The sequence below is a fragment of the Melanerpes formicivorus genome, unplaced genomic scaffold (assembly GCF_026170545.1).
Source record: "Melanerpes formicivorus ecotype bairdi unplaced genomic scaffold, bMelFor1.0.p_v2 SCAF_7, whole genome shotgun sequence".
NCBI lineage: Eukaryota > Metazoa > Chordata > Aves > Piciformes > Picidae > Melanerpes > Melanerpes formicivorus.
The window spans coordinates 28314302-28338804 of NW_027142359.1; the positions used below are offsets into that span (position 1 = coordinate 28314302).

The following is a 24503-nucleotide window of genomic DNA, read 5'->3' on the forward strand; positions in this document are numbered from 1 at the left end:
GGTAAAAGCAGAGGGGAACACAGGGCTTTTAGCTTCTCTGCCTTTTCCTAGTAAATACAGTTGTCAGAGTGAAGGAGAAAAGAGGTGTTCATAAACATCTCAGATTCATTTAGTCACAATTAAACTAGATATTTAAAGATTTAAGTTACTGATATAAAGGCTACTCCTTGAAAGAGCTGTCTATAAGCTATTTTCACTTTCTGACATCAGATATACATGGGTTTTGACATGTTGAAGGCTAGAAACCTTTGTGGGAGATAGATGTCACTGGAAGTCTACCAGCACATTATCTCATGAAGTGGAGGGAGGGTGAAGAAGGGGGAAAGAGAGAGTGGTTTTTCATTCTGCTGTTAAGCTTAAGGGGACAGATATTACTCTTCTAATGTCTGCCCTGCTGAAATGAAAAACTCACTGACAATAATAATTTCTTTTTCCTGCCTATCTACACCATCAAAAGAGAAGCAGCCTGCTTTTTGGCTTGAAATGTTATGCACGTGCACAGTATGTGTCCTCTGTCTTGCAGAAAATGATCCTTTGTGAGGGAGGCTCGAAATGTTAGGCTGGGTTAGTTCTGTATGTGAAATTCTTGGTGCTAGATAGATGTGTGAAGCTTCTGCGTTTGAAAAGCTGTCGTGCCAATAAAATGTATTCATCTTGTTTCTAAATTCCCTTGTGCTCTCTGTTGGTGGCATTCGGTTTCCTGCCCAGGCCTGGTTTCTTTTTCACCTGGTTATGTCTCAAAAGTGCCATAAATTGACCAGCAGTGTCTGGTGCCTTTGGTTAGTTAGGCATCCATTTAATTATTTCTGTAGTTTCCCAAGCTAAGGATCAACATCAGAGTTATAGTGCAGTATATTACATTGCAGTCCTGCTGCAATCAGATAGACATTTAATTTCATTGGGCAAATTTTGTTTAGAATGACAGTTTGAAGCTTGGTCTCAGGTTTTATCTGTAGTTGTGTGGATGCTCTGTTGTTTTAGGTGGTGAAAAGTGGCATTAAACAGCTTCCAGTGCTGAGAGACAAAACCCCCAATGCCCAAGGAAGCTAATGGATTAAGTGTTTGCTTTCTTGCCAGTCAGTAAACTCCTCTGCAAAGGAATTACTTTGGGTCTGCTTCTGGTTTCATGACTCTGAAACAATGAACTCCACTATCATTGTGGCTCTCCTTGAAGGATTGCTACATTTGCTGTCAGGACAGCTTGGGTATCATGATTTCTGCATAGGTCCTGATTTCCTGTATCTATGTAAATAAAGTGCCTTGAAAGCAAAAGGCAAAACTCCTCATGTTTTATTATAGTCTTAAGACAACAAATACTTAACATGCACAGTTTTTAGTAGGACTACTTTGGTGTTAAAATGAAGTGTGTACTCTGTATTTCTGTAGTTAGCATCAGAGGGTTTGCACATCCTTGTAATTTATTCCTCACTTGAATGACACAGAGAAATAATACATTATGGAAAGCATAAATCCTTCAGTAACCATATTCACCAAGTTCTTCAGCCCCATATGAACTGCAAGTAAACAAGTGTCATGTGTTCGTGTCAGATTGTTTGGTCTTAAAGAGAAAAGGATGAAGATAGCAGGTTAGATGTGAGGGGGGGAGATTTGCTTCAAAGTCTGCAGTGTAAATGTTTTTACCCTCCTTTTTATTAAGTCATACATTACATGTGAATATAAATGTGGAGTTATTTTCCACACAAAATTTTCCATGATTAAAAATAGCTAGCTACCAAGCTAAGGGATAGAGCCTCTTAAGGAAAAAAACTGATGAAAATGTGGTTTTACTTTATATCCACAACAAGCAAATTAGTTTTTCTCCTTCAACATAAGGATTCAGTGAGAGATTTTATCTGAATTGCATTTCCCCAAGCTGAGGGATAAACCTTAGTCAAAACAAGACACAAGGCAATTCGTGGAATTCCAGTGCCAGGCACGAAAAGAGATTGGTATTGCTATATTCTGGGAGTCAGTGAGTGAAATTTTCTTTGAATTGTAAATATACATTCCCAAAAGTATGTTTTTTTTTCCCCTTTAAATAGGTTAGCAGCAAGGTAGTGTCTGTAATGCATTCCAAGTTTAAAATGCATTTATTCTGTTCAGAGGGATTCGTTTCATCCTTCACAAGAAAGCCTCAAATATTTGAAGTCATTCAGGATAAAATTGTACTTTTTGACACAGAGAAAATATTTTTAGCAGTATGTAGTACTCTCAAAAATCACAAATACAATGATCATGTAAGATGCTATACAATAACTGAAGCCCTTGCTTGTACTGAACGTTAAAACAAGGGAAGCAGAGAAATGAGATGCTGCAGGCGATCCTGTAGCTAGGGATTATCTGCATTACCTCATTCATGCTGTCCTCAGAGGCAGAATGAGTCAGAGCATTGCATACCATCGGATGTGATGAAATGAGATGCAACTCTGCTTTAAAAAAACCACCCAAACAGTCATATAAATGCATTTTGTCAAGACTTAGTGTCCTGGATTTTTTGGTGTGCTTTGAAGTTGGTTGCTAACCTATGCATACATGCATATGCATTCATGGTCTAACATGGCTCAAGGGAGTGCAGTTTTCATAAAAGTATTCTCTTCCTACTGCTTGTGGTATTTATATATAGGAGTTTGCAGAATAACTCTGGTAATGCATCCCTTTCTTCATGCAAAGGAAAATAAGTCATGTCAAGTTCCTTGTTTCCTTTTACTCTGTTCCTTTCTGCCACCGGAGACTCCAGAGATAATAGAGATTTCTTCCTGGGCAGGGCTGCTACCACTGCCACAGAAGGCAGTAAGAGAATGAGGGAAATAACAGATGTACCTGCAGCTAATGCACTGATTTTATACATATTTATACATTAGGGCTGGCATTCACTGAAAATAGGTGGCTTTCTGCCTGAGTTCCCATGAAGTCAGGAGTGTTAGGAGTTTTCAGATAAGTGGGAAAGCTGTAGATTGTTATTGCTTGCTAGGCTTTTCACTGAAGTTAAGCTTCTTCCTGTTACTGAAGATGATGTCAAAGCTTTGGAAGGGCTGCAGTAAGCATGGCAGCGTTGTCACCACCGCTGCATATTGGAGGGGTTTGATGTGGTATCTGTAAATGATAACATGCTTTCTTGTCTTCTCTAGCCCGGGTCGCTCCCCAATTTCCTTTGACAGTGAAATAATAATGATGAACCATGTGTACAAAGAAAGGTTTCCAAAGGTAAGGAATCACTTTTTGGTTTGTTTTGCTTTGGTTTTTTGATAATGCATTCAATGAACTTATGACCAAGCTTCTTGTACTCTTGGAGAAGCAGCCCAGCACTTACCTTTGCCTACCAAGCAGTGCAGTTTGATGAGATTTTGAAACCTGCTCTGCTTCACTTGTTAATTCTGCAGCAGATGGATTCAAAAAGCTTTGTGGAGTTGTGTGTGTGTATCATACTCACTAAATTTGTCATGCCTTTAGTAGGCATGACAGCTCATAAGGATGATGGGCCATGCTGGGGCCCATTTCTGTTGTTTACCAGGCCAGTGTCTCCATGTATTTTTAACTAATCCTCTTCTTTTTCTTTAAGTTCCAAATCAGGGCAAGGCTGGAAGAGGGATGTGTTTCTTAAGGATGTTTTCTCTTAAAAACTATTTCAGAATAATTTCAAAATATGTTGAATAACAGCCTCTCATCCCCCTGTATAACTCCATTAAATTTCCTTTATAGTGATCCAAACTTCTTTGGTTTTGGTAGGCTTTCCTTTCCTATACTGGAAATGCAAAGTTTCCTTTTAAAGTAATTCCAAGTTAATACCGAAGGCTTTGGCAAAACCTGAGTTTGTTGCTGGGGCTTTTGGTGCCAGGGAAGCACTGAAGATAGATTTGGGTTTTTAGAAAAGTCAGGCTGAATGCAGTCCATCCTGAAATGTGCTGAAGTGACCTGCACCAAAAAGAAGTGTGAGGGTGTCTTTAAAAAGCCGAATATTGAAACCTATGGAGTCAAGCTTTGACAGTTAACGTCTCATTGCAATGAGTGTAGAAGATCATGTCTCCCAGAGCTGACTGTATGGCCTGCCCTTCCTGATCTACCAACGGCAAAACCAGATGTTTCTCTGGAGACAGCGCTTACACTGATAGAAACGTCCTGTGTCTATTGCTTGGGGCAGTGAGTTTCAGGCTTCATGGTCATGCCTAAAAGCTCTGAAAAATGCCGTGTATCTTATGTCCTGACTCTGGAGACCCACAGAGGAGTACAGCCTCAGGACCAGAATATTTTTTTCTGGTCATTTGCATTCGCAGAAAGTGTATTCCAATTAATCTTAGTTTCCTTGTGTGAACCTTAACTTTTGCCTGTAGGGTGCGATTTTTGTTCTCAGAAGCACGCCGGTGTATTGTGGAATAATTTTACAAGCCCTCCCGCATTTTGGGTCTAGAAGAGGTTTCTTCAGCACACTTCTGGTCCATGTTTAAGTTCTGGGGTAGTAAAATTTAAGGATAATTTCTGTTTGTTCTGTCTGTTAGGCCACGGCACAGATGGAAGAACGGCTGGCTGAGTTTATTGCCTCTAATGCTCCAGAGAACGTGCTGCAATTAGCAGATGGGGTCCTAAGTTTCATTCATCATCAAGTTATTGAACTGGCCAGAGATTGCCTAGATAAATCACGTGAAGGTCTTATTACTTCTCGGTACTTTTATGAGCTGCAGGAAAACTTGGAGAAACTTCTTCAGGATGTAAGTACTCTCTGGAAAATAGAATATATTATTTTGATTGAAACTTTAAACAATAAGCCAGAGCTTTGATTTTTTTCAGGAGAGACAATGTGGATTCGGGGTGGGGAGGGCTGGAGGTGGGGCTGTCAGGAGATCTGAGTTGTTCCAGTCTGTTGGAACAACCCCATGCAGAGCTACAGGCTGGGGTCAGAGTGGCTGGAGAGCTCCCAAACAGAGAGGGAACTGGGGGTGCTGATTGACAGCCGCCTAAACATGAGCCAGCAGTGTGCCCAGGTGGCCAAGAAGGCCAATGGCATCCTGGCCTGCATTAGGAATAGTGTGGCCAGCAGGAGCAGGGAAGTCATTGTGCCCCTGTACTCTGCATTGGTTAGGCCGCACCTTGAGTACTGTGTCCAGTTCTGGGCCCCTCAGTTTAAGAAGGACATTGAGACACTTGAACGTGTCCAGAGAAGGGCAACAAGGCTGGGGAGAGGCCTTGAGCACAAGTCCTATGAGGAGAGGCTGAGGGAGCTGGGATTGTTTGGCCTGGAGAAGAGGAGGCTCAGGGGTGACTTCATTGCCCTCTACAACTACCTGAAAGGTGGTTGTAGCCAGGAAGGGGTTTGTCTCTTCTCCCAGGCAACCAGCAGCAGAACAAGGGTACACAGTCTCAAGCTGCACCAGGGGAAGTTTAGGCTCAAGGTGAGGAGGAAGTTCTTCACCGAGCGAGTCATTGGTCATTGGAATGTGCTGCCCAGGGAGGTGGTGGAGTCACCATCCCTGGAGGTGTTCAAGAGGAGATTGGATGTGGCACTTGGTGCCATTGTTTAGTCATGAGGTCTGTGGTGATAGGTTGGACTCGATGATCCTCGAGGTCTCTTCCAACCTTGGTGATACTGTGATACTGCTGTTGATCTACCACAAGCGAATCTGAGCACATTGCTTCACCTGTGTACTTTGTTTGTACAGAAGCTAACTATGCAGATGAGCAAGTCAAAAGCAGTCTTTACCATTTATGAAAATGGGGTTCATCCAGATGAGGGAAATTACTGAACTTTTCTTTCATGTAATTCAAGACTCTGAATGACTTATTAATTACAGTAGTGCCTTCAAGCAGTGAAAACACCATAGTTTGTAGTGTGGCTATAAATTTTTCATTATATATTTTTTTTTTGACCTGAACTTAATCTATTGGTGGTTTTTTAAGTACTTGGATGTGTTTTGTGGTGTTCAAAGCCTATGAGAATACACAAGGGGGCATGATTTTAATGCGTGCACAGTGTGCGTCAGCTACTCATTAAAAATTGCTCTATTACCTTAAACTGAAAAGAAGGTTAAACAAAAAATGTCTTAGCTTTTGTGCTACAGCTGTTGTGAAGAGTCAGCACAATTAGCAGTTCCTGGGTCCAGACCTCTGTTTGGGAATGTCTTCCTAACCCCCTCTGCTTTGATTCAAGGAGGCAGCTAGCTGAAAACGCAGGATTTATAGAGATCACAGTCTGTGACAGATACCACAGAGACACCTAGAAACAGAACACCTGAAAAAACTTATTTTCCATTATGATTTTGGATATATTTGATGATGATTGTGTTTATATGTCATTGTGTTTATATGTCATTGAAGGGCAACAAGGCTGGTGAGAGGCCTTGAACACAAGCCCTATGAGGAGAGGCTGAGGGAGCTGGGGTTGCTTAGTGTGGAGAAGAGGAGGCTCAGGGGAGACCTCATTGCCCTCTACAACTACCTGAAAGGTGGTTGTAGCCAGGAAGGGGTTGGTCTCTTCTCCCAGGCAGCCAGCACCAGAACAAGGGGACACAGTCTCCAGCTGCACCCGGGGAAGTTTAGACTCGAGGTGAGGAGAAAGTTCTTCATCAAGCGAGTTGTTCGTTATTGGAATGTGCTGCCCAGGGAGGTGGTGGAGTCGCCGTCCCTGGAGGTGTTCAAGAGGAGATTGGATGTGGCACTTGGTGCCATGGTCTAGTCATGAGGTCTGTGGTGATAGGTTGGACTTGATGATCCTCGAGGTCTCTTCCAACCTTAGTGATACTGCGATACTGTGTTCAGTTTGCCAGTCCACTGGCATCAATTGCACTACTCCGTGCTCCTGTTCCACTCTTTCCAGACACTAGAAAATAGCGGATAAATTAAAATGCTACATTAATATACAATTTTTATATCAAAAAGCTTTGTGAAAACAGTAGAATCTTCCCTTGTATCAGCTAAAACCTTTGACTGAAGGAATTAGGAGAACAATAAATTCAGTCTGGCCACTTCCAGGCCCTGTCTTCTGGCCTGAAGAGGCTAATCAGGATCTTTGAGAAGTTGTGGATCAGACAAATCTGCTTTTTCCTTTTCTCTCCCCTCTGTCAGAAAAATCCTCAAAACTCAATTATTTTGTTTTCTTTTCCTCTTGATCCTATGAGCATTCTACTGCTGCTCCTAAGGACAGGGAGAGATGACATTGAACTGTTACTAGAGAAAGATACAGTGGTCAGCCTGGGCTTTCTTTGACCTCTCCCTCCTCAACATCTTCTGCAGAGCCAGAGTGAGAGGAGAGTCATCTCTTAAATTTAATTGATTTACTTTAGGAAGTAAGGTGGGTTAGAGATGATTAAAGGGAAAGCATAAAGAGGCAAAGGAAGCAGAACAGGCTGGGAAGGAAAACGACAAAGAAATTACAGACAGTGGAGGAGTGCCAATGACTTCATTCCACATCTTTCTCATTTGTTCATCAGTCCTATCGTGGTTCCTTGGCATTTATATCTGAATATTTAAAGGCTACTTGTTTCCCCTTGCTAGCCAGTCTTTGCTTTGTCCTTCAGACTCCATTCTAGAAGGAAATAATTATGATGTTTTAAGCTAAACAGATAGAGTTTGTGATAACATTTCTTTTGGAGCACTCATCAGGAACAGAAGACATTTGGAGTCAGGTTTAGGTTATTCTGAAGTTGGGGACAGAGTCTTTGCTTAACATTACACATTATATAAACAAATACATTGCTCTCTACAACTGCCTTAAGGGAGGTTGTAGACAGGCAGAGGTTGGTCTCTTCTCCCAGGCAACCAGCACCAGAACAAGAGGACACAGTCTCAGGCTGTGCCAGGGGAGGTTTAGGCTGGAGGTTAGGAGGAAGTTTTACACAGAGAGAGTGATTGCCCTCCTCTCCTCTCTTCTCCTCTCCTCTCCTCTCCTCTCCTCTCCTCTCCTCTCCTCTCCTCTCCTCTCCTCTCCTCTCCTCTCCTCTCCTCTCCTCTCCGAACCTCTCCGAACCTCTCCGAACCTCTCCGAACCTCTCCTCTCCGAACCTCTCCTCTCCGAACCTCTCCTCTCCGAACCTAACCTCTCCTCTCCTCTCCGAACCTCTCCTCTCCTCTCCTCTCCGAACCTCTCCTCTCCGAACCTCTCCTCTCCGAACCTCTCCTCTCCTCTCCTCTCCTCTCCTCTCCTCTCCTCTCCTCTCCTCTCCTCTCCGAACCTCTCCTCTCCGAACCTCTCCTCTCCGAACCTCTCCTCTCCGAACCTCTCCTCTCCGAACCTCTCCTCTCCTCTCCGAACCTCTCCTCTCCTCTCCGAACCTCTCCTCTCCGAACCTCTCCGAACCTCTCCTCTCCGAACCTCTCCTCTCCTCTCCGAACCTCTCCGAACCTCTCCTCTCCTCTTCCCCTAGAGAAGCAGTTGTATGATCTCTACAGTAGGGTGTACAGTTTTGTGGTGTCTTTTTATAACATACAGAAAGATTGGGAGGATGATTTATTGTTGAATAAAGAGATGGGCAAGTGGCAGCAGTACCCACAGATTTCCATGCAGTTTTACTGTAAAAGGATGGATTCTCTTAGCATTTTTCTAAGGTGTTGATTTTAGACACATGGTAACAAATTAAATTCACACAGTATTTCAAGCCACAGAAAGGCAACTCTCCTTTAATATGTTGCAGATTGAGTCTGCTTTACATTGTAAAAATGCATCTGTAAAACAGAGTAATTGGATATGGAGATAATGAGCTGTTTAAATATACCAAACCAGAAGCTTTGCAAAGTTTTGGATCCTGGTTTTTGTAATAAAATGCCAGCAAATCTCATTAGTTCTGGCAAATGAGATCTTTGCCCCTGTTTGGAGCATGAAATAGTGTCTCTTAGCCAGAAAAACCTATTGCTTATTGCATCATGGGGCTGGAGCACCTCTCCTATGAGGACAGACTGAAGGAGTTGGGGCTGTTCAGTCTGGAGAAGAGAAGGCTCTGAGGTGACCTAATTGTGGCCTTCCAGTATCTGAAGGGGGCCTACAGGAAGGCTGGGGAGGGACTTCTCAGGATCTCAGGTAGTGATAGGACTAGGGGGAATGGAATGAAGCTGGAGGTGGGGAGATTGAGGCTGGATGTGAGGAGGAGGTTCTTCACCATGAGAGTGGTGAAACCCTGGAATGTGTTGTCTAGGGAGGTGGTCGAGGCCCCGTCCCTGGAGGTGTTTAAGAGCAGGCTGGATGAGGCTCTGTCCAGCTTGATCTAGTGTGGGGTGTCCCAGTCCATGGCAGGGGGGTTGGAACTAGATGATCCTTGTGGTCCCTTCCAACCCTGAATGATACTATGATATTATCATTGAAATTAGGCTGAAGTAAAGTTGAATTGGAGAGATTTTCTTTATTTTCCAGAACATGAACTTGAATGTTGGGCTTCACACTTAAAAATATTGTAAAATAAGATAAAGCACTTATAAAAAAAGAACATCTGTCATTCAGTTCTGTATCAATTACTGCAGAGTGGATGAGATAGGACCTCAGGTTACTGAAGAGAAGGAGGTTATAGTCACATATAAACTTGGCTGAATTGACAAGGTAGAACTAGCCAAAAAGAATTTTAATGGCTTTTGTGTAGGGGTAGCCAGTTGCTGGGGAAGGTGAAGGATTACAGGTGTTCCTGTGCATGGCACAAAAGAAACAGGGGAGTGTGTTAGCATTATACTGTGGTGACTGGTGCTGCACATGGGCAAATGGATATTCTGATTGGGATCGCTTTCTTAATATCAGCCTGAGTGTAAATTTATTGGGTCTTGGCATTGCAGGTCTATCGTCTTGGTTTCCATCAGTATATTAGCTCAATTACAGCACTGTGACTTGCATATCCCAGTTATTGGTCCTGCTGAACCCCAGGGGAGGACAGTGATTTTAATTTCATGCCCCAGTAGCTACAGTTAGTGACGGATGGGTCTTTCAGATAAGGGAATCGGTTTGTAAATTACCCGTTGCTACCTCCTGTACACGTGTCACTGGCAATGTGTGGAGGAATGGCATCAGCCTCTGCTCACAACCCCTATAGCTTCTCCCTCCTTCCCTTGGGAAGCAAAGCGGGGGGAGGTGGAATCCTGAAATGCCACCAGCAACCTTCAAGCAAGCATGTCGTCATTGGGAACTGCTAATTAGATGGCGTGCCTCGTACCGGCACATGGAAGCAGCAGGCAGTGCTTGGCTATATAACCCTCTGGTTTCCAGATGCTGTCCTTGGGACAGCTTGTAAACAAGATGTCTGTAGGGATGTCTGGGCTGTCCTGCGTGAGAAGGAAACAAGAGGAGGCAGTTTTACTGAGGATCTTGGAAGAGCAGCGCTGTGCAGAGATGATGGCTGAGTGGCTGTTACCAGTTGTGTCTGATTTTTGTGATCTTTGTATTTTATTTCCCCTTTTGCTTTTCTGTTTCATCTGGCAGTGGTGGTCTGGCTTTTCAGCTGCAGAACAGACACCTGATTAAATGAGTTAACATTTTTTTACTTATTCTGCCTAAATTGTCATAGATAAGAACAGGAGAAAACCAAAGGACTTGATTTAAGAGTTTGCTTTAACAATATAAATGGATGCAAAATGATGGATTCAATGTATTTTATGTGTACTATTACTTATGGGGGGGAGCTGGAGAGGGGTGGGTGGACTTTCCAGTTGCATGGCTGATGTTTCCAATAATACAGAGCTGTTGATGTTTTAGTTATCAATTTCAACACATCTAACCCCTGGTGATCTGGAGCAGCTTTTCAGATCTGAAAGCATTCATTTCTTTCTAGAATTTATATTTTACCTTACAGGTTTGTGTAATGCGTCAGGGGACATGGAGGGAATGCTAATCACCTTCATTTGGGTGTTTTCTGGTTTATAATTAGAAAATACCTTTTAGGTAGAAAGAAATAAATAAATCTCAACTTAACTTCAGTGCTTTCAAAATAATCTTTTCAAGGCTCTGTAGCCAGGGAACATCTCTGATGCTGGTTTTAGATAATGAACTATTCAGGTATATAATTTTCTGCAGGGTTAAGAGTCTAGCCCTGGCTTTACCAGAGCTGAAGTGTTGAACAATCAACATTTCTTATCCTGACCTGTGTTATCAGAAGAGATGACAAACTTCTTCTTTTTAGCAACTATCAGAGATATATTATTTTTAATGCTCCCTGTGTGTTTCTAGCTCTAATTTTCTGCTTCCCTCCTTTTCCCTCCTTTTCCCTCCTTTTCCTTCCTTTTCCCTCCTTTTCCCTCCTTTTCCCTCCTTTTCCCTCCTTTTCCTTCCTTTTCCCTCCTTTCCTTCCTTTTCCCTCCTTTTCCCTCCTTTCCTTCCTTTTCCCTCCTTTCCCTCCTTTTCCCTCCTTTCCCTCCTTTTCTCTCCTTTCCCTCCTTTCCCTCCTTTTCCCTCCTTTTCCCTCCTTTTCCCTCCTTTCCTTCCTTTTCCCTCCTTTTCCCTCCTTTTCCCTCCTTTTCCCTCCTTTTCCCTCCTTTTCCCTCCTTTTCCCTCCTTTTCCCTCCTTTTCCCTCCTTTTCCCTCCTTTTCCCTCCTTTTCTTTCAAGTGATCACTAGTGTGATTTGACTTCTCACCCATGTCTGTCTTTTTCTTAGGTGCTTCTCATAAACAGTGTTAAATGAACCTTTTAGTTTGTTGCTGCTTGCATCCTTGTTGCTAAAATATGATTCCTATAAGCAGTGCACTTTGTTGCCAGCATAATCTTGTTGGTTAAGTTCTGGAATTTTGATCTGTGGCTATGCTAAAGTCTGATTTTTAGACCTTGGGGAAAAAAAATTAGCTATGCTCTGTTTGAGAGTTTTCACATGTCATTGGAACCAACTTTTTATCACCCTCTGATGAAGTACTATTTAGTTTATGCCTCAGGGCTCAGTGTAACGAAGCATTGTGTACTTGAGCAAAAGAAGAGTCAACTGGGGGGTGGGGCTTGTTCAGAATAGCTTTGGCTTTTTGTGTTGTTTTGGTTTTGTTGGTGTTTTTAAATTACTGGTTTAGTATGTTTGATGTTATGGAAAGACATCTCATACACACACACACCCCCCTTGAAACTAAACCTTGAATTTACACTGAAATCTGGCAAAATGGAGGGAGTGGATGAGAATAAATAATCTGAACAAAGTTTCTGTATTCTCTTTGATTTGCTTGTCTGCTTGATTCTACATACAGTACAGTGCAGGGTTGTAGCTGTTCAGCAGGGTTTATAAAATCTAATAAAGAGAAACTAAAGTTCAGTTTTTCTTCATGATGGACAGAAATCATTCAAATTCTACCTCTGAAAGTAAAGCCTAGGAATACAGGTGGCTGTTAGTTTTTTGTCTAGAACTCAGTGTTGTGTAGGAGGTAAACTTGAAAAAAAATCAGTATTCCTCTTTTAATTTTTAAAACTAAAAGCACCCTGTATCTAATTTAATTAATAGGTGATAAAATGCAAATGCAGCCTTTGAAATGCCTCTTGCATAATGAAAGGAGTCAATTCTGATAGGAAACCTCCGTGTACCTTGGCGTCCTGAATGAGCCAAGATCACTGCCTCCCATGGCTCAGTCATGCCTGTGCTGATGAATTATGGTTACTGAGCTGGTGATTCCTCTGCATTCAGCATCTGACATACAAAAATGAAGAGTTCACTGCCAGGACCATAATGTGATGTTCTGCTCTCCACAGGCCCACGAGCGATCCGAGAGCTCCGAGGTTGCCTTTGTTACCCAGCTGGTGAAGAAGCTGATGATTATCATTGCACGACCAGCTCGGCTGCTTGAGTGCCTGGTAAGTTTGGTCCTTGGAAGAGTGTGTGTATGATCTAAAGAGGCTGGTATGTGTTTGAGGAGATAAGGAACACAAAGTCTTCAAGAGAAAGCTTTAAATTCTAATTAAAACTGATGAAAAATAAATCAGCACTGAAAAAAAACAGAAGTACTAAGTGTCTTTTGCATTAATATAGGGGTATCTTCCCAGTGGACTGTCAGCTGCAACAGCAGCTAAATTATAGTTTACTATACAGTTTATGGCTGAGGGGCCAGATGTAGCTGAAGACATAATTTCATGCTACTTGATACCACCTGATCTTCCTTGTAGTGTTAGTAGCTACAATAAAGAGCCTATAAATGTATGGTGTGCATACGGTGCCCCCAAGCCACACTAAGAAGGAGCTGACATGATATAAGTGATATCTGGGTCTTGGATTCAGACTCTTGCTGACCCAGTGATTGCAAAGCAAACTGGTGTCAGGTTTTCCAGCTCTGAACACACAGAGGGGTAGGACAGAGATCCAAAAAGATTTGGAAGTGTGTGTTTGGTGCTTTTGGAATACATGGAAAAGCAAGCCTCATTGCCTTTTCAACCATTTACTCTGGCTACTCTGAATATAGACTTTTATTTAATTCTAGAAAATGGTGAATAGTGTTTAGGCCATCCCAATAAAACATTCACTCTGTCCTGAAGTCCTGTAGTTCCGGAAGTATTTTGTAGGTAGAGTGGAGAAGCAGTCTGAATGTCCATTCTCACTGTGATGCCGTGGCAAGAGGGTAAATAGAAACCTTAAATAAATAGGGAAAGAGATGATCAAGCCTCTGGTGTACATAGTGCTGTGTTGGTTAATGGTTATAGGAGCCAGTTTGGTGACTGTATTTCAATAGAAAGTTGAAAGTTGGTGTGAGTTTAGGGAAGAGTCACAAAAGAATATGTTGGAGTGCTGGAGGGGAGGTGTCACAAATCTACAGTGGAAACTTTAGAAATGACAGGATGAAATTCCCTGGCACGTTGAAGCACAAAGTCTGATGATTCCTTCTGGACATAAAAATTACAGGGAGGCTACATCTGTTTGAGACAGAGAATTTGATTAAGAATCTGTGGCTGGATATAGATGTACAGCTAATATTTGAAGCACATTGAGGGCAGTGTGTCCATGGGTGATTTTAATCACTGGAGTCACTAGAAGATGATTAGTTTTGTGGAGCTTCCTTTGACGAAGTAGACAAGAATGGTCCAGTTTTTCAAGACAACTTCAGAAGGACTGAGAACAAGTAGGAGTTTGGAGGGTTCCCTTGTTCCTCCTCCATGAGGTGAACCCTAGTTCCATGCTGTGAACCCTGCAGTGCAAGGAAGACCACTGTCTGGGATGAAGCAGGCTTCACAACTAGCGAGAGGGATGAGATGGGATGGGATGGGATGGGATGGGATGGGATAGAATAGAATAGAATAGAATAGAATAGAATAGAATAGAATAGAATAGAATAGAATAGACCAGACCAGGTTGGAAAAAACCTTTGAGATCATCGAGTCCAACCTATCATCCAACACCATCTAATCAACTAAACCATGGCACCAAGCACCCCTTCAAGTCTCTTCCTAAACTCCTCCAGTGATGGTGACTCCACCACCTCCCTGGGCAGCACATTCCAATGGCCAAATGCCTCCACTTACTTGTTCAAGAATTCTCCACTAAATTGCATTGATAATCCCAGGCACAACGCCATTCAGACTGGGAATTTTTTGGCTTTCAAAACGATTTGTATGATTTAGATGAGTTTTGTGATTCCAGTTATCTTCCAGCACTTCTTCAGAATGATTTGTTTTTGAAAGTGAAGACAAGGAAGAAAGGAAATAGATTTAAGATTACTGTGTTTGTAGCTGCTGTATTCAACATGCATACACAACGTGCATACACTCTCCTAGTAACACATCATCTAGGAAAACATGAAACCTCAGTAAGTTTTGTGGCTCTATACCTGCAGGCAATTCCAGCCTCAAGCCTACTTTTACCTGCAGATCAATAGGTTTGCATGTTCCTCTGCTATCTTCTACACCTGACATTCTGCAAAGTGAGTGGGAGCAGGTGGAAACGGTGAAGTCATTGAAATTTGAGTAATGAACTCCAGAGCATATAGTGACAACCTTGACAAGGAAGTGTAAAAATAATATCTGGATCTGTGTATTAGTCTTCCCTGGTTTTCAACTTGCATTGCCTTTCTAGCTTTTTTATTCCCCCCAAAATATATATATTTTATTCTGCTGACATGTAGAATTAAATGTTAATGTTCCAGAGGGGATTGGACATGGCACTTGGTGCATTGGTTTAGTAGTCATGAGGTGTTGGGTGACAGGTTGGACTTGATGATCTTTGAGGTCTTTTCCAACCTTACTGATTCTAGGATTCTACTGCACAAAAGAGGAAGGCATAGAGTAATGGATAATCAACCATTTAAATAACTTGAGAGTTACATTCCCTGTTTAACACGTGTGTGTGTGTGTGTAATTTAACCTTTAGCTTCAATTGTTTATGAATTTATAAAGAGTTTTTCTAAGATTAATGTTAAGGTTACCCAGCTCATTCTTATTTCTTCCTTGTAAATGAAATAGCTGAGAATGAGTGGTTGTGATGATTGTGATTGCTTTAATGAGGGGTAAAGGCGTTTAAGTATTTGAAACATCACTTGCTTGGCTTCAGTCTTTGTGTTACCTCATGGATTGTGAAATGTTTTTTTTATGGACTGTGTCTCTGGGGCTTCAGGAAAATAATGTGTTTTGTGCATCACTGAAACTGTCTTTGGGAAAAAGTGTGTAATTTATTACTTTTTTCAGGCTATTTTTCTGTAGCACCTGCCTTCCCTTACTAGAGAGCCTGCTGCATACAAAAAGGATTGCATACATATACGGAAAGGAAAACAGAACTAGGATTTATTTAGATTCAGGGGGTTTGTGTTTGAATTTTTTGTTACCATGCCTTTTTTCTTCAGTCCTTCACTTGCCCAAAAATTATCTCCAGTTGTATCCTGAAGAGTCCTGCCCTGGCTTCACCTTCCCTTTCACCTCCTTCTCTAGATTATACTGCGGTCTGCTGACCGTCTCTCTCACATGGTCTTTTCTGGTCTGGCTCCTGCTCTCTGCCAATTCTGAGACAGCTGATTGATCCTTTTCCTGAGGGGTCAGGAAGGAACTTTGTTTTTTGCTTTGTTGCTGTCTTTGGTGACAGCATGCATCCAAGCAGCACTGCTTAGTGTGCTCAGGACAAATGAGTCTCTTCTCTGATAATTTAAATATCTTTACATCATCGCAATCTCTGATTTCTTATTTGCAGTTCTCTGCTGTCTTTTCTCTTATGCTGCTGATCACACTCACCTCAGGTCTTTTCTGATGCTCTCACAGCTGTATGGTGTAACTGTTCCTCCTATTTCACTAGCAACTTTTTAGATGCTTTGGTAAAGCTGCTCATTGTTGGTGAATGATGAGGTCTGAAAGCTAACTGATGAACTTGCTTCTAAGCAGAGTGCTTCTGCAAGCTTGTCTTTTACTTCCAGCTGTGCCTGTTAGTCTGGTAAAAGAGATCACACCTTCTGAGAACCTTTTCTTACCTTACAGATCACGTACACCAAGACTGAGTTGATAAGATGATCCTGTACAATATAGTCTATGACATACCTCATCAGTTTGTCATATATAGAAAGTGAAATCTTCTCTGCTGATAAAACAGCAATTGCTGTTTTAGTAATAATTTTATTAGCAGTTGCTAAGGTTGGGACAGTTACAGAATTGGGTGAGTGTATAGTTTGATTAGAAGTGACATTTGAAAGCAGGAGAGTTTTATATTGCCTTAATTCACCTGTCAGAGGTGAAGGCAGAAGGCGGCACTTCTGTCCTCGTCTTTCCCTGGCACATCTCAAAGTGCCAAAACTGGGAGCTGGGTCCAGATCAGTGCTTGCATTACCCTGGCTGTATTATCCAATAGCCTGGGGTTTGTTCATAAAAAGTCCCTACAGTCCTTTTGCTGTTTTGATCTGCACACCTAAACCAGTGGACATCCAGCAGGCTTTAAGTATCTGTCATTTTGGGGGAGCAGAGTGGAATGCATTGACTTGCTGTCACTGTAAATGTTTTGCATCACTGCTAAACTCAGAATTAACTTAGGGTGTTTCTGAAGGAACCCTTATATGGGGGAGAGACCTTTTGTAATTGTAAAGCTGAAACGTTTACCTTTCTCTGTCTTCCTCACCACCTTGCTGTAGGAGTTTGATCCTGAAGAGTTCTACCACTTGTTAGAAGCTGCAGAAGGCCATGCCAAGGAAGGACAAGGAATTAAATGTGACATTCCTCGTTACATTATCAGCCAGCTGGGACTCACCAGGGATCCCCTGGAGGGTGAGAATTCCTGTTTTGTACTCTCCAAAATGCTAAAAGGATAACCAGCTCTCCTGGTCCCTACATAGCTGAAGGAAGCTTTTATTTTATTGATTTAATTTGTAGGCTATTTTTCCTTATTTTCCTGTTTGCTGTCAAATTCAGGACTGTCCTTTCCAGCCCCGTGTCTCAAAGGAATGTTGCTGGAGTAAGGGCTGCACATCAACAGTGACAGTTCTTTACTTATGATGTTAATAATGTCTCCCTGCGTTGTAGCTGAAACAATGGCAGAAAATGGCTTGGTGATTTAACTGTTTTCTCTGTGCTGTTGGACAGTAGAAGGAAATTTATCTGATATTTTTCTGATCAGCCTGCCTGCTGGTGGCCTGGTTAGAAAGTATCCTGTCATCCCACTTTGTCCTTCCTGGAAGGAGTGATTTTGCTGTGATTTTTCCATGAGAAACCAAGATTAGTATGAATTTTTAGGTGGAGACGAGACTGTATTTTTACATCTTGTAGAGCAGCAAAACCAAAGAGAGTCATGCTTTAGAAAGGAAAAATAGGGGGTTTTTTGCTAGTTGCCAGAATTGCATATGGTAAATTGACTATGCTGTAAACATCCAGAGGCCCAGAAGGTCCTGAGTTTGGAATCTGTGAGTTAATATTTCTGCCTGGCACTTTGCTAGCTGAATATCTTCTATGACAAGTCCTATGAGCGTTCACAGCTTGCTCAGCAACAATAGAAAGTATGACAAAGACTGGAGGTTACTGCAGAATATTTCAGCAATGGAACTGTACTTTTTGTTTTCTCAGGAGAGCATAATTTTAGCATAAATTAGTAGTCTGGATAGGACTAGTTTAAGTTCTGCAGTGTTTACTGGAATGACAGTGACAGGTTGACTTCGAGTGAAAAGCTCTTCGGGAAAATTTCTACCAAAGATTGTTAAATGCAATTTAATAGCATTTGTTGAAATCTGACATTAAAGGGAAATTTCCTTTGATCCCTGTCATGGGAGAGAACCTTTCCATCACTAATTCCCCTTACGGAAGTCAAATTTTCTTTAGAAAAATGTGGAGATGTCAAGGTGCCTTATTTCCTTTCTGTAAGGAGGGCACCCAGAAATGTCAGTGGTGTCTGTTCAGAGACTAGCAGTTAATGTAGGATTTGGGTCTGCAAAGTTTATAGCATCTCCTAAGGCAGCTGAGTAGCCTAAACTAACTGACTTTCTGCTAGTTTGCTGCTGCTCAGCATTTTGCAGACTCAGAAACGTTTCACGGAGGGAGGTTGTTTGAACTGTAGTGCTTTTTCTTTTCTGGGGTACAGAGGTGCATGGAATAGATTTTAATATTCACTAGCTACTGGTTTCTCCAAACTTGCGTTTATTGCTTTTACTTATACTAGAAACCAGCTGGAACAAGCCAGGCTGAAATTAGAACAATTAATTGTATTCATCTTTATATAAAATACTGCCTGCAGCTTAAAAAGCCGTTAAAGGTTATCGCTGTATAATTGGGGTGACTTTTTACAGGGCGGGGGAAAATGTCCTTCTCATTTACAAGGACCTCTTAAAATCCTGTTTGTCTGGTATAAACAAAGAGAATAGCGTTTGATTGAGATCATTAAGAGTAATCTTTCCTCTTTCTTTTCAGAAATGGCCCAGCTGAATAGCTATGACAGCCCAGACACTCCTGAGACAGATGATTCAGTCGAGGTAAAGCAGTTCTACACTCAATCTGTCTAGTGCCTCTTTTTTTTTCTTCACTCTGGAAAGAAGTAGTCTACAGAAAAGAATTAATTATAATGCAGAGTAATTTTAATTAAAAATGTGCTGACATTTAAAAGCACACTCATCCCTGTTGGGTGGGGGTGAAGTGCTGGAAAGTTGCAAACAGGAATTAGCGTCGAGTTGCGCCGATGCTTTGTGGAGTTGCGAACAAAAATAATCTGGAGAGCTTCTTTATGGCTGCATTTGTAAAAGGTGATGGGTATCGCAGAGAGCTGGGTTTAGTGAGGGGCTGTTGGAGAAGTTTAATAATATAACTCAGTTTAGGTGGTTGGTATTCTGAAAAGCAGTAAATTTGCAGACGACACCAAGCTGGGGGCAGGAGTTGATCTGCTGGAGGGTAGAGAGGCTCTGCAGAGAGACCTCGACAGGCTGGACAGATGGGCAGGGGCCAAGGGCAGGAGACTGAACACATCCAAGTGCCAGGTTCTGCACACTGGACACAACAACCCCATGCAGTGCTACAGGCTGGGGTCAGAGTGGCTGGAGAGCAGCCAGGCAGAGAGGGACCCGGGGGTACTGGTTGATGGCAGGCTGAACATGAGCCTGCAGTGTGCCCCGGCAGCCAGGAGGGCCAATGGCATCCTGGCCTGGATCAGGAACAGTGTGGCCAGCAGGAGCAGGGAGGTCATTCTCCCCCTGTACACCACACTGGTTAGGCCACACCTCGAGTACTGTGTCCAGTTCTGGGCCCCTCAGTTTAGGAAGGAGGTTGACTTGCTGGAGCATGTCCAGAGAAGGGCAACAAAGCTGGTGAGGGGCTTGGAACACAAGCCCTATGAGGAGAGACTGAGGGAGCTGGGGTTGCTTAGCCTGGAGGAGACTCAGGGGTGACCTTATTGCTCTTTACAACTATCTGAAGGCGGCTTGTAGACAGGCAGAGGTTGGTCTCTTCTCCCAGGCTACCAGTACCGGAACAAGAGGACACAGTTTCAGGCTGCGCCAGGGGAGGTTTAGGCTGGAGGTTAGGAGGAAGTTGGGCAAAAGCCTGAATCTTACAGTCTAGTGATGGCACTGATAATTATGGAGGGAATCTGCAAGGGTCTGTGGGATACAGATGATTGTTCTAAAACTGAGGGCTCCATGGCTTAGCAATAGATTGAGTTAGGGTGAATGCTGCTTAAAGAAGGAAAGGACAAAAAAGTGATACATAAAGTAATTCCTGCTTTCCATTTCTCTTTTCTTTCCCTAGAGCCGTGGAGCCTCTGTCCAGTCAAAGAAAACTCCATCTGAAGAAGAGTTTGAAACTATTAAACTCATCAGTAATGGTGCTTATGGGTAAGGCTTTTAGATTCTGCTTTTGAAGAAAATACTGTGATTGTCATACTCAGGGAAGGGCTGTAGCAGAGTTTGGCAAATGACTTGGGTTTGTGGGGTCCAAAGCATAAATTAGTTGTGCTTGGGTCTTACAGAGGTTCCACACATGTGGTGTCTTCTGCACTCTTCTGGGAGATGCTATTTCCTACACATTCTTAGGGTTATTAGAAAGTAGTTCCTCACTCTGAAGTCCTTAAGTCGTACTGAACTGACATGCAGCTTCCAACTCAGGAAAATTAATTGCCTTACTTGAAACCTCTCAGAATATGGCATTCCTAATCCCTCTGTGGTGTAGTTTTCTGAGACCCTTCCCAGGTGTGACCTCAAACATGTTCCACCAGTAACCATTTCTGCACCATTTCCATATGGCAGGCAGATAAAATATAGACACATCAATACCTTACAGTGAGGTGACAAAAGCACTTTTCCTAAACACTGTCTCTAGGGAAAACATTGACACAGAACTGCCTAGATTGGTTTATTGTGAGATTTCCTAAGGAATAAGAAAACCCCTGTAGTTTCCCATATCCTTACTGCTTAGCAAGGCAGTCTGTGTTTCTTTTCCTGCTGTCTGGTTAAGTCCTGTGATTTGTTTGTTTAAAGGCTAAGTGAGTGACAGTAAAGCTCTGTAGTGGCAAATGTTCTTGATGATTCATCGAAACAGCAAGGAGAAGTGCTTTATGCTTTTCCATTCTTCCTTGTGTCCAGATGATAAATGTAATATGTGGCTGTTTGTGAGCACTTGAACTACAAAAAAGAAATGCTAAAATTGCATTGGGGCAAATCTACTGTGGGAAGTAATACAGGAAAAAAGAAAAGTTATTCCATTTTATTATCCATTGAAGAATCCAGAAGGAAGTTGGTCAGTTAACATTTTAACTGCTCAGTATAAACCTATCCAGAATTGTAAAGACAGTTCCTGACTCTTTGCAGTTCATAAATCCTTACCAGGGGTAGTCATTAGGTTGTAACTGAAAAGCAGTGACATTCAGGAGGTTGTAACAGCAAAACCTGAGCATGTGCTTGGATGCTTTGTTGAAGTGGGGGCTGGGTTAACAGCAATTCGGTTTTTAAAAGCTTTGTGTATAGAAAGAGCAAGCATCATTTTTAATCAGTGAAGATGACAGGATATCAAAGAGGCAGGTTGTTAGACAAGATTTGAGACATTTTCAGCCATATTTCTGCATAGGCTCCATCATTTAAACATAACTTTATGAAATGGGGAGAGAAAGGTGGTAGTTTTGCTGTTACTCTTATATATCGTTCTAGTGGGTGGATTTTATAGTCCCCTGCTGGTGAGACACAATATTGTGTTAAACATAATATACTCCAGAGAAAAGGAAGTAAGTACTGATTCAATAAGGGGGGTAAACTGGATGAAAATTTTATTTGCAAGCTGTATTATTAATGTGCAAGGATCTAATGATCTGCAAATGATAGAAATGTGAGGGACACTTTACCGAAGGAAATCCCTTGTGCCAGCTTTGCATCGAATTAATTTTGTGGAGCTTAGAAAGAAATCGTGCTGATTCCATACATCTTTGGACAATTTTAATCCAAGTGAAATGGTGGCTGTGGTCTTAAAAAATACATGCCTCTCTGCAGTGATGCTTAAGGAAGTTTGGGGCATTTGTGTCTCAAATATCACCTTAATAGTCACATCAGAGCTCCCAGAACAGATTCTGTGATTGCTCATGGAAACATTTGAAACCCAGGGTGGCTATAACTCAACTGGAGTTTTAATGCTCATCTTAGTGTTTGTTAGGTGTGTTCTTGTTGGTTTGGGGTTTTTTTCCCCTGGTCTGTATTTTCTAAGCCTTTCAATGTTCACTAGACAAACTATGATGGTGGTGGTACTTCAGGTGATTTCTGACTGCATCTTCTGCCACATAAACAGCAAGAAATTAAAGAGTGAGCAACGTGCAGACACCATGAAGTGGGAGTGTTGATCTGCTGCAGGGTAGGAAGACTCTGCAGAGAGGTCTGGATAGGTTGGGCTGCTGGGCTAAGGTCAGTTACAGAAGGTTTAATAAGGCCAAGCACTGGCTCTTGTGCTAGCATCATAACAACCCCGTGAAGGCTGCAGGCTTGGAGCAGCGTGGCTGGAAACTGCCCAGCAGAAAAGGGCCTGGGGGTGTTGGTAGACAGCCAGCTGAGCATGAGCCAGTGTGTACCCAGGTGGTTAGGAAGACCTCCACCATCCTGGCCTGGATCAGAAGGGCTGTGACCAGCAGAAAGCGATTGTCTCTCTGGAGCCAGCACTTGTGAGACCGCATCTCAAGTGCTGTGTTTGGCTTTGGGCATCACAGTATGAGAAAGTCACTGAGGTGCTGGAGCAGGGACAGAGAAGGGCAGCAAAGCTGGTGAGGAGATTGGAGAGCAGGTCTGGTGAGGAGAGGCTGAGGGACCTGGGATTGCTTATTCTGAAGAAGAGAAGGATGAGAGGAGACCTCATTGATCTCTACATGGACCTGAAAGGAGATCAGAATGAGGCCAATATTGGCCTCTTCTCCCAAGTAACCAATGACAGGACAAAAGAGGAAATGCCCTGAAATTGTACCAGGGGAGATTTAGGTTGGAGAGGAGGAAAAATTTCTTTGCTTCAAGAGAGCTCAGGCATTGGAGCAGGCTGCCCAGGGGGGTGGAAGAGTCACCGTCCCTGGATGTATTCAAGAAATGAGTAGAGGTGGCACTCTGGGACATGGTCTAGTGGTCATGGAGATGTGGGTAGAAGGTTGGACTTGATGATCTTGGAGGTCTTTTCCGACCTTAGTGAGTCTGTCTGTGAAATCAGTAAGAATGTTGCTTAGTTCAAGAAGATAGAGTAGCTTCTGATAGGAATCATCCTGGGGTTCCTTCTGTTCTGGAGAAGCTTGACCCTAAGATGGGATTTTATGTAGTTACAGGTAAGTCTGTTAGCATCCATCCATCCATCATTGTTTACAAAAGCAACAAAACAACCAAAATCAAAGCAGTTAGAACTGAAAATGAAACTTTCCCTTCTGGTGTGTGGTTTTCTAGAGCGGTGTATTTGGTACGACACAAGACCACCCGGCAGCGTTTTGCCATGAAGAAGATCAACAAACAGAACCTCATTTTGAGAAACCAGATCCAGCAGGCTTTTGTGGAGAGAGATATCTTGACATTTGCTGAGAACCCTTTTGTGGTCAGCATGTTCTGCTCCTTTGAGACCAAGCGCCACCTGTGTATGGTGATGGAGTATGTGGAAGGTATGGCTGTCATTAGCTACACCTGCAAAGGGCCCTTCGCTAGGATGGACATGTACTGTGTGTGCAGTGTGTCTCCTTGTAAAAGGTGGCATTTCTGAGGGATCTCTAGGATGTGTGCTTTTGGCTGTCAAGAGTGATCAGTGGGCTGCTCTAAACACAATAAACAGGAAGACCATCTTGCATGTGCTAATCCTTCAGGAAAGAGAGTTCAGTCACAGGGGAGGTCGCTGATGCCCTTTTTAGGGAGGACTGTATGGAATGCTTGGCCCTCACTGGAAAATGAGTCATTAGCACAGGAGATACTCCATTTGTGTATCCTTGTGACTAATACAACATGATTGCAGAGGAGCTGAGGAAACATGAAGCCACATATAGAAAACTGCTGGGGTCAGGAGTCAGCATGAACATTCCAGTGCTTACTGGAAAGAAATCCTCCTGCTCTCATGTGGGAGAGCATGGCTGGATCCATTGCACATTTGCTTAGCATTACCATTAGCAAAAGATACTTAAAAAACATAACCAAGAAACACACTCTGTGTTATTTAGTAGCCTTTTAAAAAATACAGTGGTATTTTATGCTGAGGTTTGTGTTTGTTTGCTTTGCTTGTTCCTTGGAATACTATTTGCTTTGATTTTATTACTGCATCATATTGCAAGCAATAGATTTCCATGGGTGGGGAGGATTAATTTCTTTTGCCTAACTTGCTTAGCTTGAATGTTTATGAGCAATACACTTATTGTATCAGTGCTCTTGCAGATAAGTTAGGGGAATGAAAGCAGATGTATTGATAGAATAAATTTTAATATTAATTCTTATCTGCCAGTAGAGATGAGGCTGAACAAAATATGTGGCAGATACTGCTTGAGGATCTTGAATCATAGGCCCACAGAATTACTTTGTGTCTGCTGCTGTGTCCAACGGTATGGCTGCCTTTCCCTATATAGGGAGAGCCACTTAGTAGCTGTGGAGGTGTTTACTTACTCTTTGAAGAAGTTTGTGTATCAGAAGTAGCATGTCTCAGTGTTGGAAAGTAAAGAAATCCAAGGGCCAAACAATTATGAGCTGCCCTTTCTTGAAGGCTTGCCTACAGTTTGGAAGTGGCAT

General features: G+C 42.5%; 1 protein-coding gene across 1 annotated transcript in view; it reads left to right on the plus strand.

Moving 5' to 3' along the window:
* Nucleotides 1-24503, plus strand: part of MAST2 (microtubule associated serine/threonine kinase 2) — a 230024-nt gene that overhangs the window by 175671 nt on the left and 29850 nt on the right. The window contains 7 exon segments of the mRNA XM_068141622.1: nt 3129-3204; nt 4494-4703; nt 12619-12720; nt 16956-17088; nt 18718-18779; nt 20044-20129; nt 23190-23398. Coding sequence (XP_067997723.1) covers nt 3129-3204; nt 4494-4703; nt 12619-12720; nt 16956-17088; nt 18718-18779; nt 20044-20129; nt 23190-23398 — 878 coding nt within the window.